Source organism: Pelophylax lessonae, assembly GCF_965119305.1.
Source record: "Pelophylax lessonae genome assembly, chromosome: 10".
NCBI lineage: Eukaryota > Metazoa > Chordata > Amphibia > Anura > Ranidae > Pelophylax > Pelophylax lessonae.
The window spans coordinates 91,625,830-91,639,839 of NC_138777.1; the positions used below are offsets into that span (position 1 = coordinate 91,625,830).

A 14,010-nucleotide genomic window follows, 5' to 3' on the forward strand; every position below is an offset into this window, starting at 1 on the left:
CTCCATAGGGCTGAATGGGGCATCAGATCCGCCTAAAAAACTGACAGGCGGATCTGATCGGACCGCCCGTGTGAAAGAGCACTTAATCTGTACATAATTTGGACAGTTTTAGATTTTTGCAAGCCCTTCCTTTTTTCTTGGTTAATTGTTTTATATCTCACTTTTTTTCCCGTGTTTTTTCTACTCTTTTTTTGTTTTGAATGTTTTTTGTTTTTTTTTTTTTGTTTTGCAGCACAGTGATAATGAAACTTTATCTAAAAGTCAAAAGACATTTGGTTTATTTCTTTGGGAGAAACCAGAGGTGCTGGCTTTTGGAGTTCCAAAATGATATCGGGAGAAAGAAGTAAGCAGGTGTCCTCATGTTGCTGTAAGATTTTGGCCCAGTATGCTTGTTCTTGCTGTAGTTTCTGAATCTCCTTGCACAGTGCAGTGTTACTTTTCTCTAGCCTCTCGTACTCCTGCAGGGACATAATAGTAAACTTTTAAGATATTAAATATAAAATAGTCTTTAAACCAACCCCTGCTCTCTCAGTGTTTAATTATACATATGCACCCTTGTGATTAAACTACTTAGACAAACAACTTTTATGTGTAAATATATGAATAAATAGAAGATCACTTCTCGTTTTTGCGCTTCACAAAATTGTGAAATTTAAAGACATATTAAAGTCCTTTTTTGTTTAAAAATAAGAAAATATGTTATACTTACCTGTTCTGTGGTTTTGCATAAAGCAGCCAGGATCCTCCTCTTCTTGGGTCCGTCATCGGCGGTCCTGATCCCTCCCTCCTGCCGAGTGCCCCCACAGCAAGCAGCTTGCTATGGGGGCACCAGAGCCAAACAGCTGCTCTGTGTCCATTCAGACATGGAGCCGTGGCTTGGCTCTGCCTCCTCTCTCTCCCTATTGGCTCACGTACTTTAATTGACAGCAGCAGGAGCCAGTGGTGCCCGCTGCCTTGTCTCAGTCAATCAGGAGGAGGAAACCCTGACAGACAGGCTCTCATGCAACATCGCTGGATTGAGATGTCGCTCAGGTAATGCATTAAGATAAAAAAACCTTTGCTTTTAGAACCACTTTAACTTTATACAACAAGTTTCAGTCTCCTGGCCTTTCTCTATGGAATCAGGAGCAGCCTAAGAGGGTGCATGTGCTTGTATTTTAACAAAATAGTGAAGTGAAACCAAGAACCAATCCCTTAGGTCAGTACATAGGGATAACACACCAGAATACAGAATTTTATTTTAAAAAAAGTAAGTTATTTTCAGTCCAGTGAGCTTTGACATTTACAGTCACATGACTAAAGATGCTTATCAAGCACATAAAATATCTAAGCACTATGATTGATCATTAAATGCATATACAATTTAAAGTAACAGTTCTTAAAAGCTGCATGCCATACTGTCTGAACAAATAGTAGTTTGAGGTTAATGAGGTAGTATAAGTAGATGTTTATCACAACAACTCAAATTTGCAAGCTGTACATGAAATTGTGTATATGCATTAGCCCTGGCTATAGACTTCACTTAGGTGCATGCTGCATGTGCACCGTGGTACCCTTAATGGAAAATGAAATATGGCTTTTTTTACCCAAAGGCCAGCTAATGCCAGTTTTTTTATTTGTTTTGGGTGGAGCAGAGAAGGGTCAGAGACCTTCCTTATCAGATTTTTATTGCTGTGCTGACAAACGCAAGCGCACATAGAAAACAGTTGTTTTCTATGTGCTCTGTTCCCACTGCAATGCAACCAGGTGGGAGGTGCTGCGCAGTGAGCTGCAGTAAATTGAAGACATGTAGCATTTTACCACAACGCACAGGTGGGCGTGCATGTCACTGCATAGCGCTCCACATTGCTTTGTGGGTACAAAAAATGGCACTTTGTGTGCTTCAAATACAATTATCTGCTTCCAGACCCCCCGCCGCCTTTTTACTGAGGCAGGGTGGCTCTCCTGCGCAAACCGATGTAGACCTAAGTCGGTCTCATGCGGGAAGCTAGGGGGTGAGCGTGCGCCACCTACGCGCTCCCGCCCCCATTTGGCAGCGAGGAAGCCGATGCATGGGTGAGGCGGCTCCGATTGCCGCCTGACACCCGCTGAGAGAGAAGAAGGGTTAGCTGTTGTAAACACAGCTGACCATTCTTCTCCCTGAAATGATCACAGAGCTCATGTGATCCTTCTATATAGGATCACGTCTCTATGGTCATTTCAGAAGCCACGCCCCCCACAGTTAGAATCACTACCCTAGGCTCACATTTAACCCCTTGATCAACCACAGGGTTAACCCCTTCCCTGCCAATGGCATTATTACAGTAACAGTGCATATTTTTAGCACTAATTACTGTAGTAATGCCACTGGTACCCCCAAAAGTGTCAAAAATATCAGTTAGGGTTCCAATCTGTCTGCCGCAATGTTGCAGTCCCGCAAACAAACGCAGATCGCCGCCATTACTAGTAACAAAACAAAACAATAAAAATGACATAAATCTTTCACGTAGTTAGTAGATGCAAAAACTTTTGCACAAACCAATGAAAATACACTTATTGCGATTTTTTTTTTTTTTACCAAAAATATGTAGCAGAACACAAATTGGCCTAAAATGTTAAAAAATTTTGATTTTTAATTTTTGTTTTTGAGAATGTTATATAGCAGAAAGTGAAAAATATTGTTTTTTTTTTTTTTTCAGAATTGTCGTTTTTTTTTTGTTTATAGCGCAAAAAATAAAAATCGCACCGGTGATCAAATACCACAAAAAGAAAGCTCTATTTGTGGGAAAAAAGGACATCAATTTGGGTACAGCGTCGCATGACCGCGCAATTGTCCATTAAAGTAATGCACTGCCGAATCGCAAAATAGGGCCTGGTCAGGAAGGGCGCAAATTCTTCCGGGCCTTAAAGTGGTTAAAAAAATTAATAAAGTAAACAGCGTGATGCACTGAAAAAGGTAAATCACCGTGGAATCACTGCAGCTGAAAATGCAGAAAGGTAAAAAAACAGAGCTTTCAGCTTGCTGGCAGTTTGAATGAGCCCGTGGTCATTCAGGCCCATGGAATTTTACAACTTTCATATAGATAGGAAATATTTTAACAATGTTTTGCCATAAAATAGGAAGCAATGCACTGAAGTATATTTTGTTGGCGTTGGGGCTGTTTTTATAGTGTTGTGAGGGCCTCTTGTGGCTGCTCCTGCATTGTACAAAGCTTTATTTCAGGTAGGAAAATGTTTTTAAAACTTTACATTCAGTGCATGCTACAGTACGTTTTATGTAAGACTAAAGTTGCTAAAACTAAGTTGCTAAAACAACTCCACTGTATATAAAATTATTGTCATTTTGACTTGACAGATTTTTAAAATTGGTGATTATTGTTCCAGTTATTAAAGGCAAGGCTGATGTATTTGAATTACCAATGGCTGGCGTATTTAATAACATCAGTAAGTCTTTGCATACATGTTCTGTGCTATGCTTTAAACACACAAAAAATGGCATGACACATTACTATGCCATGATGACATACTGTGGCTGGTTTATAACAACTGAAGGAAGCAAACCACAGATTTCCCCTGTCATTTTTTATTTTTTATGTTCTGTGTAAAAAGGAAAGCAACCATCAAATTCATTACAATGGGCAATACCAATTTCTATTTTTATTTCCTTAAATTTTTTGAATGACCACCAAATATTTTTGTATGTTGCATTTGATCCAGTGATGTTGCTTGACTAAAGGAGTAGAGCATGTTCACATAGCAAAGTGTATTTTTACTAAGTTGAACGCTGAGGTGAAGCTGAGGGAAAAATCGATTTGCAAAAATAAAAGGAAAATAAAAAAAAACAGGATTTTTTTACCACAAATTATTGTGCGATTGAAGTCAGCACAGATTCATCCTGTTCACTAAGTTAAGTATATTTTCACTTTGAAAAACAACTGTGCTGACTTCAGTCTTCCAATCATGTGGGAGCGCAGATCCTTGTAAATTTTAATTATCTGAACTGTACAGTACTGGACACAAAAGAGGAAGCTGTATGTGTACATGAGTTATATGCTGCTCCCTCCAGGTGATTGGACACTGGCACAAATTTGCCAGATGGACTCCAGTTTTTTTGGCGTGATGGACATCGTCTTCTTAGGAGAAGGGCTCACCTTGACAGATGGTGCAAGGGGTCTAGTTAGCTACAGGATGCTAGGGCTGTGATCTATTCCTATGCCATACAGACTTTGAAGGCCCTTCAGGTATATGCCAGCCTTGATGGGTGAAGTTTGGGTCCCTATCAAAAAAGTGCAGCATAGATAAGGTTAGACAATGTTTTCCTCTATTCATGACCAGATCCTGTTTTTACATGTGGGATGTTATTCACTTTCTTGTGTTATCCCCCTCTGTCAATATCTCTACTATGTTGTTAGGGTTTTCCCATAAATTGTCGCTGCTCAATTGGTAAAATAGTGGTGATCTTCCTTAAACCCCACCACAGGACATCAACCAGCGCCTGGATTTTTGCAGCTCCTTTCCATGACATGCTAATAACCTCTCATTCTGCATCCATTTCGTGAGTACTAAGGAAAAGGAGGGATGTCATAATCAAGCCCGTAGCATTAGTAATGCATCACAGAGTGTACCCTTGTGACTTACAGAAGTTGGTGTCCGAATAAGATTTGAAAAACCTAATGCAAATAAATCAACAGGACCAGATGGCTTACACCTGAGAGTCCTCAAAGAACTCAGTCAGGTTATAGCCAGACCACTATTCCTAATTTTTATGGACAGCATACTGACAGGAATGATACCAGTTGATTGGCGAAGGGCCACTGTGGTACCAATATTTAAAAAAAGGGCCAAAACATATACCTGGGAACTACAGACCAGTCAGTCTAACATTGATAGTATCTAAACTATTGAAGGGGATGATAAAGAACTATATCCAAGAATTTGCTGATGAAAACAGTATAATTAGTAATAATCAGCATGGATTTATGAAAGGTCGTTCTTGTCAAACCAACCTAATACCTTTCTATGAGGAAGTGAGCTGCAATCTAGATCAAGGTAGGCCTGTGGATGTGGTATATCTGAATTTTGCAAAAGCATTTGATACAGTCCCTCACAAACGCTTAATTTACAAACTGAGGTCTGTAGGCAAAGACCATAGGGTTTGTATATGGGTAGAAAATTGGTTCACAAACTTGTCAAAAGGTTGGTGATAAATAAAGACCTCAATAAAATCATGGGGTGGGCAACTACATGGTAAATGAGGTTTAATGGTGAAAAATGTAAAGTAATGCACTTGGGGGCTAAGAATATGAACGCAAGGGTACTCACTAGGGGGAGAACCTCTGGGGGATTCCAGGATGGAAAAAGATCTGGGGGTCTTAGTAGATGACAAGCTCAGCAATGGCACACAATGCCAAGCTGCATCAAGCAAAGCAAACATGATATCGGCATGCATAAAAATGTTTTTTGCTCAAGAGATAAAACTATATTCCTGCCACTTTATAAAACTCTAGTTTGGCCACACCTGGAATATGCTATCCACTTCTGGTCAAAAATCATCAGAAGGGATGTGCTGGAGCTGGAAAGAGTCCAGAGAATGGCAACAAAATTAATAAGGGGATTGGAGGACCTCAGTTAATAGGAAAGACTACAAACAGACGCTTGAGAGGAGATATGATAACAATATACAAATACCTCAATGATGATTCCAGCATAGGCAGGAAACTATTCAGTTTCAGGGAGTATAAGAAGACACGTGGCCGCTCAATAAAATTGGAGGAGAAGCATTTAAACCTTAAACTGCGTAGGGGCTTTTTCACTATCAGGGCAGTAAAGATGCGGAACTCACTTTCACAATCGGTGGTGTCAGCAGTAAGTATTGATAGTTTCAAAAAACTCCTAGATGGGCATCTTAGCGAGCATAATATACAGGGATATAGGATATGATTTTTGACATGAGAACACACCCACACAGGTTGAACTGGATAGACTGGTGTCTTTATATAACCTTACCAACTATGATTCCTTCACTTAGCAATGGTGGAGACAAGTCCCAGAAGAGTTGAGAAAAAAGGGGCTAATAGCATTTTTGCCTCACATGGCATTGGGGAAAACCAGGGATAAACTCAGGGCTGTAGCTGTTCCCTTGCACCAGAACATGGTCCTATACTGACACCATTTCCTTACTCCTAGCTCCTTAACCAGGTGTGCATTAGATGATTTCTTTAGAAAACCCTCTGCCCTTTCTCTAACCTTTAGGCCCACAAACACTCTTCTACCTCTCCACCAGCTGAATATATTCAGGAATATGACCTTGAACCCCCTAGCCTTTTCGGGGAGGATATTAAGAAAGGTGAGGTGGACACAGAGGATGACCCTGCATGGGAATTTTCACCTCCTGCATTTGATGAGGCACAAGCTAAGGCTGTGTGTACTAGCCTTTGCTTGCCAGTACAGTACTCTACTCAGTCTAAACAAACATCTATGGCCTCTAAACAGCTGGCAAAGTTCAAAAAGACTTTTTCTTTGCACATGCAAAGTAACTGTGCTTTGCACGATAGTCCACATAGCGAAAAGGTATTCATTCCTCCAAACATCCTTGTATCCTATAAAAAATAATTTATGAAAAAATGGTCTGTCCTAATAGTGGATCTTGTCATTTCTGTTCTCAGCAAGCATTTCACTATTCCTGTTGAGAATGTTCCCTCCTTTAAGGATTCTTTTAATGGACGCTTTAAAACCCTTTGAAGGCAACCTTTGCTTTTGCTGGTCCTGCCATTGCAAGTGATAGGCCGCAGGCCTGTATTTGTGGGAGGAGCTAGCGGGCCTTTAAGACGCTGCTCCTCCCCTCCCTGCCTGCCGCGTCACACGCTGTCACCCCACCCACCTTCACCCTTTTTCTTGGTACTCTATCCCTTGGGGGGCCCTCTTTTACTTACAGGCCTACCCCCTACGTCGGTTCCGGCACACCACACCGACTTTATCCATACTCGCAGTTCTAATCATCATTAATTAACCACAACTACACTATATTGTCAAAATATTTGGAACACCTGCCTTTACACACACATGAACTTTATTGGCATCCCAGTTTTAGTCCGTAGGGTTCAATATTGAGTTGGCCCATCCTTTGCAGCTTCAACGCTTCTAGGAAGGCTAACCACAAAGTTTAGGAGTATGTATATGGGAATGTTTGACCATTTTTCCAGAAGCGCATTTGTGAGGTCAGGCACTGATGTTGGACGAGAAGGCCAGGCTCACAGCCCCTGCTCTAATTTATCCCAAAGGTGTTCTATCGTGTTAAGGTCAGGACTCTGTGCTGGCCAGCCCACCCCAAACTCGCTCATCCATGTCTTATGGACCTTGTTTGTGAACTGGTCCAAGTCATTTGGTGGAGGGGGGATTATAATGTGGGGTTGATTTTTAGGGGTTGGGCTTAGCCCCTTAGTTCCAGTGAAGGGAACTCTTGAGGCATCAGCATACCAAGACATTTTGGACAATTTTATGCTCCCAACTTTGTGGGAACAGTTTGGGGATGGCCCCTTCCTGTGACTGCACACCAGTGCACAAAGCAAGGTCCATAAAGACATGGATGAGCGAGTTTGGGGTGGAGGAACTTGACTGACCTGCACAGAGCCCTGACCTTAACCTGATAGAACACCTTTCGGATCTATTAGAGCGGAGACTGTGAGACAGCCCTTCTCGTCCAACATCGGTGCCTGACCTCACAAATGCGCTTCTGGAAGAAGAGTCAAACATTCCCATAGACACACTCCTAAACCTTGTGGACAGCCTTTCCAGAAGAGTTGAAGCTTTATAGCTGCAAAGGGTGGGCCAACTCAATATTGAACCCTACAGACTAAGACAGGGATGCCATTAAAGTTCATGTGCGTGTAAAGGCATGCATACCAATACTTCTGACAATACAATTTATGTCTATCTGTCAGACTGTTGCTAACTGGACTGGGAAAATGAATAGAGAACACAATCCTGTCTTTGATGTCCCTGTCCTGCTGGAACAAGTCAAGCTTATGCTTTTGCCACTGCTTTAGAAAATGTAGAAAATGTACTTTTCCAGGTCACATGGATGGCACTGGTCTCTGGGTATAAACCTCCTTGTAAAAGGCATCTTTTATGCATGACTGTTGAAAGTGATTGCCTCGTTGATGAATCCCTTGATACATTTATTAAGAAAGTTACCTGGAGAAGGTACTTTTACCCCACCAAAAGCAGTCTTAAGCCTCGTACACACGCAACGATTGTTGGCCGACCGATCGTCCGTCTTTTGTCCAGTGTTGTTGTGTTGGTTGAAATGTGCTCTAGACTGCACACAAATTTTTTCGGCCAACAACAACCAACTTCAGAAGTGATGTCATGTGCTGGTTTACTTTTCGTGTGTTTTTTCTTCACTGAGCATGCCCAGTCTTGCTCATCTGATTTTTGTCTGCCGAAATCTGTACTGACTGACGGAAAAGCGTCCCTTCTGTTGACGGCCAACAAAAATTTTATAGCATGCACACCAGATTCTGTTCGGCCGAAAAGTCGCAGTTGGTTGTCGGAAGCATCATACTAACAAGCCGACAATCGGACGTTGGCCGAAAATTCACGGCCAACAATCGTTGCGTGTGTACGAGGCATAAGCCTACTACTACTACTACCTAAAGAATTGTGTCTTTTCGCTCCACTCAGGTGTCCTCTAATTCAAAGGCAAGTCCACCCTTTTATCCATTTTGCTTCTTAGGATTTAGCAACCATTACTTATGGTGAGTTTTTATTTTGTTTGGTGATTAGCCATATATACACCTCTGACAGCTGCCCCTTCTGATGGTTGTGGAGAACTTCACAGATATATAAGGACTTTTTTAAACATTAGTGATACATTTTATTTGTAATTTGTATTATGATTTATATTTTGTGGCGCTGCATTTTTATTATACCGGTATGTAAGTTTTGAGGTTTATGTTTATCAGTCTTGATGATAGCTGCCTATACACAGTTTTCTTCTAGTGTTAATTGTTTTGTTATTTTATACTCCGCTTTAGTCTGCTATGTTGCCCACCCATCAGTTGGACTCCTTATGGATGTCATGATAGTGTAGGACTTCTTTTGTCTTACAATGGAGAAGAAAGTTAACGTATTATACTTAACTTCACCTCATTCCTGTCCTAATTCCTGTCCTCAGTGGAGCATTAGTCAGTAAATGAAGTCTTGCTAGATCACTTCAGGCTGGCCCCCTTTGCAGGTATAGCTATGTAAAACATTAAAAATAAGCACCCATACTGTTTAAAATCCAGTAATACACTGTTTTACCCTGCTTTGCACATGCTCAGTTACTTTCCATTTTCAGGCACTGCTGAGTTTGTAGAGGCCGATCTGCTGACAGGCTCAAAGTGAAAATTTACCTTGCACAACATTCTGTTGGTAAATCAACCCCTTTGTGCAGAGTTGTACAGTATCTCACAAAAGTTCACCCCTCACATTTTTGTAAATATTTTCTTATATCTTTTCATGTGACAACAATAAAGAAATTACACTGATCTACAATGTAAAGTAGTGAGTGTACAGCTTGTATAACAGTGTAAATTTGCTATCCCCTCAAAATAACTCAACACACAGCCATTAACCACTTTAGCCCCGGAGGATTTGGCTGCTCAATGACCAGGCCCTATTTTGCCATTTGGCACTGCGTGACTTTAACGGACAATTGCGTGGTCATTCGACGCTGTACCCAAACTAAATTGACGTCCCTTTTTTACCACAAACAGAGCTTTCTTTTGGTGGTATTTGATCACCTGTGCGATTTTTATTTTTTGCGCTATAAATAAAAGAGCGATAATTTTGAAAAAATAACAATATTTTTCACATTTTGTATATGAAATTCTCAAAAAAAATGTAAAAATCAAATTTTTTTAACATAGGCCAATTTGTTTTCTGCTACATATTTTTGGTTATAAAAATCGCAATAAGGGTATTTTGATTGGTTTGTGCAAAAGTTATTGCATTTACTAACTACGGGAAAGATTTATGTCATTTTTATTGTGTTTTTTTTTTTTTTTACTAGTAATGGCGGCGATCTGCGATTTTTTTTGCGGGACTGTAACATTGCGGCGGACAGATCAGACCCCTAACTGACATTTTAGACACTTTTGGGGGTACCAGTGACATTACTACAGTAATCAGTGCTAAAAATATGCACTGTTACTGTAAAAAAAATCACACTGGCAGGGAAGGGGTTAACTGTACTGGTGATCAAGGGGTTAAATGTGTCCCTAGGGGCGTGATTCTAACTGTCAAGGGGCGTGGCTTGTGAAGTAATCACAGAGACATTTGATCCTATATAGCAGGATCATATAGCCTCTGTGATTACTTCAGTGAGAATGACAGACGGCTGTGTTTACATCAGCAGTCTGTCCTTCTCTCACAGTTGCAGGAGATCACGAGTGGCATCGGAGCCGCCAGTCACACGCCAGGTAACGCCAGTGGTGCGCGCTCGCCCCCTACAGTCTCCTGAGCGTGCCACATAGGGCTACATCGCTTTGCCCAGCAGCGGCAGAGTGCCACAGTAAATGTACGGTGGGCAGGGCGCAAGTGGTTAATATCTAAACCACTCGTAACAGAAGTGAGTACACCCCTAAGTGAAAATGTCCAAATTGGGCCCAGTTAGCAACTTCCCCTCCCCGGTGTCATGTGACTCGTTAGTGTTACAAGGTCTCAGGTGTGAATGAGGAGCAGGTGTGTTAAATTTGGTGTTATCGCTCTCACTCTCTCATACTGGTCACTGGAAGTTCAACATGGCACCTCATGGCAAAGAACTATCTGAGGATCTGAAAAAAAGAACTGTTGCTCTACAAAAAGATGGCCTAGGCTATAGGAAGATTGGCAAGACCCTGAAACTGAGCTGCAGCACGGTGGCCAAGACCATACAGCAGTTAGAACAGGCCTCCCCATGGTTGACCAAAGAAGTTGAGTGCACATGCTCAGCGTCATATCCAAAGGTTGTCTTTCGGAAATTGATGTATGAGTGCTGCCAGCATTGCTGCAGAGGCTGAAGGGATGGAGGGTCAGACTGTCAGCGCTCAGACCATACGCCACACACTGCAAGGAATTGGTCTGCATGGCTGTCGTCCCAGAAGGAAGCCTCATCTGAAGATGATGCACAAGAAAGCCCGCAAACAGTTTGCTGAAGACAAGCATACTAAGGACATGGATAACTGGAACCATGTCCTGTAGTCTGATGAGACCAAGATAAAATGATTTGGTTCAGATAGTGTCAAGCATGTGTTGTGGCAACCAGGCAAGGAGTACAAAAACAAGTGTGTCTTGCCTACAGTCAAGCATGGTGGTAGGAGTGTCATGGTCTGGGGCTGCATGAGTAGTGCTGGCACTGGGGAGCTACAGTTCATTGAGGGAACCCTTAAAGCGGTTGTATCCCGCTATTTGACACTTTTACCTACAGGTAAGCCTATAATAAGGCTTACCTGTAGGTACAAATAATATCTCCTAAACCGGCACGGTTTAGGAGATATTTACAGTGCATGCAGCCGCTCGCGCGAGCGGCGCATGCGCTCTGAAGGTCCGGGGGGACCTTCAATTAACTTGCCGGGAGCTTGCCGGAAAAATCACTCCCACGCGCATGCGCGGGAGTGACGTCATCGCGGCTCCGGCCAATCAGCGCGCTGGAGCCGTCTCTTCCGGCCAATCAGCGCGCCGGAGCCGCCGAACCCGGAAGAGACGACGAGGGATCATGGCAGCGCCCGCATCGATGTCCGGGGTTCCGTGTCGGGGCTTCGTTTTAAGGTAAGTTAAACATAATGGGCTAGTATGCGATGCATACTAGCTCATTATGCCTTTGTCTTGCAGGTTTTTATTTTTTATTTTTTTTTTCATAGGGTTTACAACCGCTTTAATGCCAACAAGTACTGTGACATAATGAAGCAGAGCATGATCCCCTCCCTTCGGAGACAAGGCCACAGGGCAGTATTTTAACATGATAATGGCCCCAAACACACCTCCAAGAAGATGAGGGTAAAGTTGATGGACTGGCCAAGCATGTCTCTAGATCTAAACCCTATTGAGCATCTGTGGGTTATGCTCAAACGGAAGGTGGAAGAGCGTAAGGTCTCTAACGTCCACCGACTCTGAGATGTCGTCATGGAGTGGTAAAGGACCCCAGTGGCAACCTGTGAAGCTCCGGTGAACTCCATGCCCAAGAGGGTTAGGACAGTGCTGGAAAATAATGGTGGCCACACAAAATATTGACACTTTGGGCCCAATTTGGACATTTTCATTTAGGGGTGTACTCACTTTTGTTGCCAGCGATTTAGACATTAATGGCTGTGTGTTGAGTTATTTTGAGAGGGCAGCAAATTTACACTGTTATACAAGCTGTACACTCACTACCTTACATTGTAGCAAAGTGTAATTTCTTCAGTGTTGTCACATGAAAAGATATAATAAAATATTTACAAAAATATGAGGGGTGTACTCACTTTTGTGAGATACTGTATATAATGTCATTGGCAACAACTTTCAGAAAAGTGGGCCTTTATTTTTATTGTTTCCAAACCACAGACATCAGTAGCAAGTGTGTAAAAATAATGCAAGTAATTTCTAATATTATCTTAAAGAGGAAGTAAACCCTCCTCTGCAACTTTTACCTATAGGTAAGCCTATGATAAGGCTTACCTATCGGTACTGTAAATATCTCCTAAACATGTACCGTTTGGGATATATCTACCTTAAATGCAGCCAGTGACATCACTGGCGCATGCGCTCTAAAGGAACGGCCGCTGGTGCCGTTCCTTCAGAGCCCTGTGCCGTGACCGTCGGCTCCCGCGCATGCGCGGGAGTGACGTAATCGTGGGTCTGGCCAATCAGATGGCCGGATGCCGCGATCCCGGAAGATGGGCGACTGAACATGTGGCCCGTCATACAGGTAAGTGGGCGGCACGACGTTTACAACCTCTTTAATGAAGCTAATAACTAGATTAGGATACATATGCCCCCAGTTTTTAACCCAGCTAATCAAGAATTTGCAATGTTGTTAATTGCCTGTACAGAACCCAAGTGTTGTCACAAACCGTTAGCACTGCAGGTACAAAGACAATTGGCATTTCAGTTTGGTGGGTGCTTTTCTCTTAAACTATTCCACACCATAATGATTTATCTGTCTTTGGAAACATGATTGCAGTTCTGCATAGCAATAACAAATGTGGGCATCTTTTTATATTGTACTGCGCTGTTATGATGCGGGTAGGGTTAATGAAGTAAGTAAAAAAAAAAACAAAAAAATTGCCCACACCTATTTTTTTTCATGCAGTCTGACTGCATCACATAACAAAAAAAAAAACAACTTTAATTGGGTCTTAAGGGCTATACAAAGCCACTGGGTAAGTGACCTGAATCCATTCCCCACTTATGTTAGTTCTTTGGGAGAAATAACTTTTAATAATCATAAGAGTCTGACATGGTTATGATAGCTGCATTTGTATTACATTACTTTTTTAAATACTTGGCTGTGAGGATATGCTTGTTAACCAGAGCAGATTATGTTATTGGCTGATTGCTGTAGCTGTCTTGTACCTGGTGAAGACTGTCAGCATGCTGTGTGTGCTTTTGTCGACTCTTGTAGGCTGCTGCTCGATTTCTCTCTTTCTTTTTAAATTTGCCAATTTCTGCTGTCAAGTCCTGATGAAATAATACACGTTAACAAAAATTAGCTATTGCAGGTAACATTTATTTTTCACAAGCCTTCATAAAATGGTTTTCTCTATTAATGGTTTCATACAGGTAAAACATTGAAGTCACCTATCCCTGACACAGAAGTTCATCTGTAGTCACATAAAAGAGGAACCTATTGTAGTGTTTTCTGGTATTTGTGTAGAGAAGAAATTGCAGCAAGAATCTGGGGTGCTTTAAAGCAGCATTTCTCAACCAGAGTGCCGCAGCACCCTGGGGTGCTTCAGCAAAAGGACAACATTCTTGCATTTGTTAACTCCAGTATACAGAGAGAGAAAGCACAGCCCACAACTCCTCCTC

At 42.0% G+C, this 14,010-nt stretch overlaps 1 protein-coding gene across 1 annotated transcript in view; it reads right to left on the minus strand.

Moving 5' to 3' along the window:
* Window positions 1-209: 209 nt before the first annotated feature.
* The window catches only part of BATF2 (basic leucine zipper ATF-like transcription factor 2), a 39,964-nt gene continuing 26,163 nt past the window's right edge, over window positions 210-14,010 (minus strand). The window contains exons 2-3 of the mRNA XM_082270727.1: window positions 13,555-13,659; window positions 210-458 (exon numbers count right to left, since the gene is read on the minus strand). Of these exons, the coding sequence (XP_082126853.1) occupies window positions 255-458; window positions 13,555-13,659 (309 nt within the window). The 3' untranslated portion in view covers window positions 210-254. The remainder of the gene's footprint in view (window positions 459-13,554; window positions 13,660-14,010) is intronic.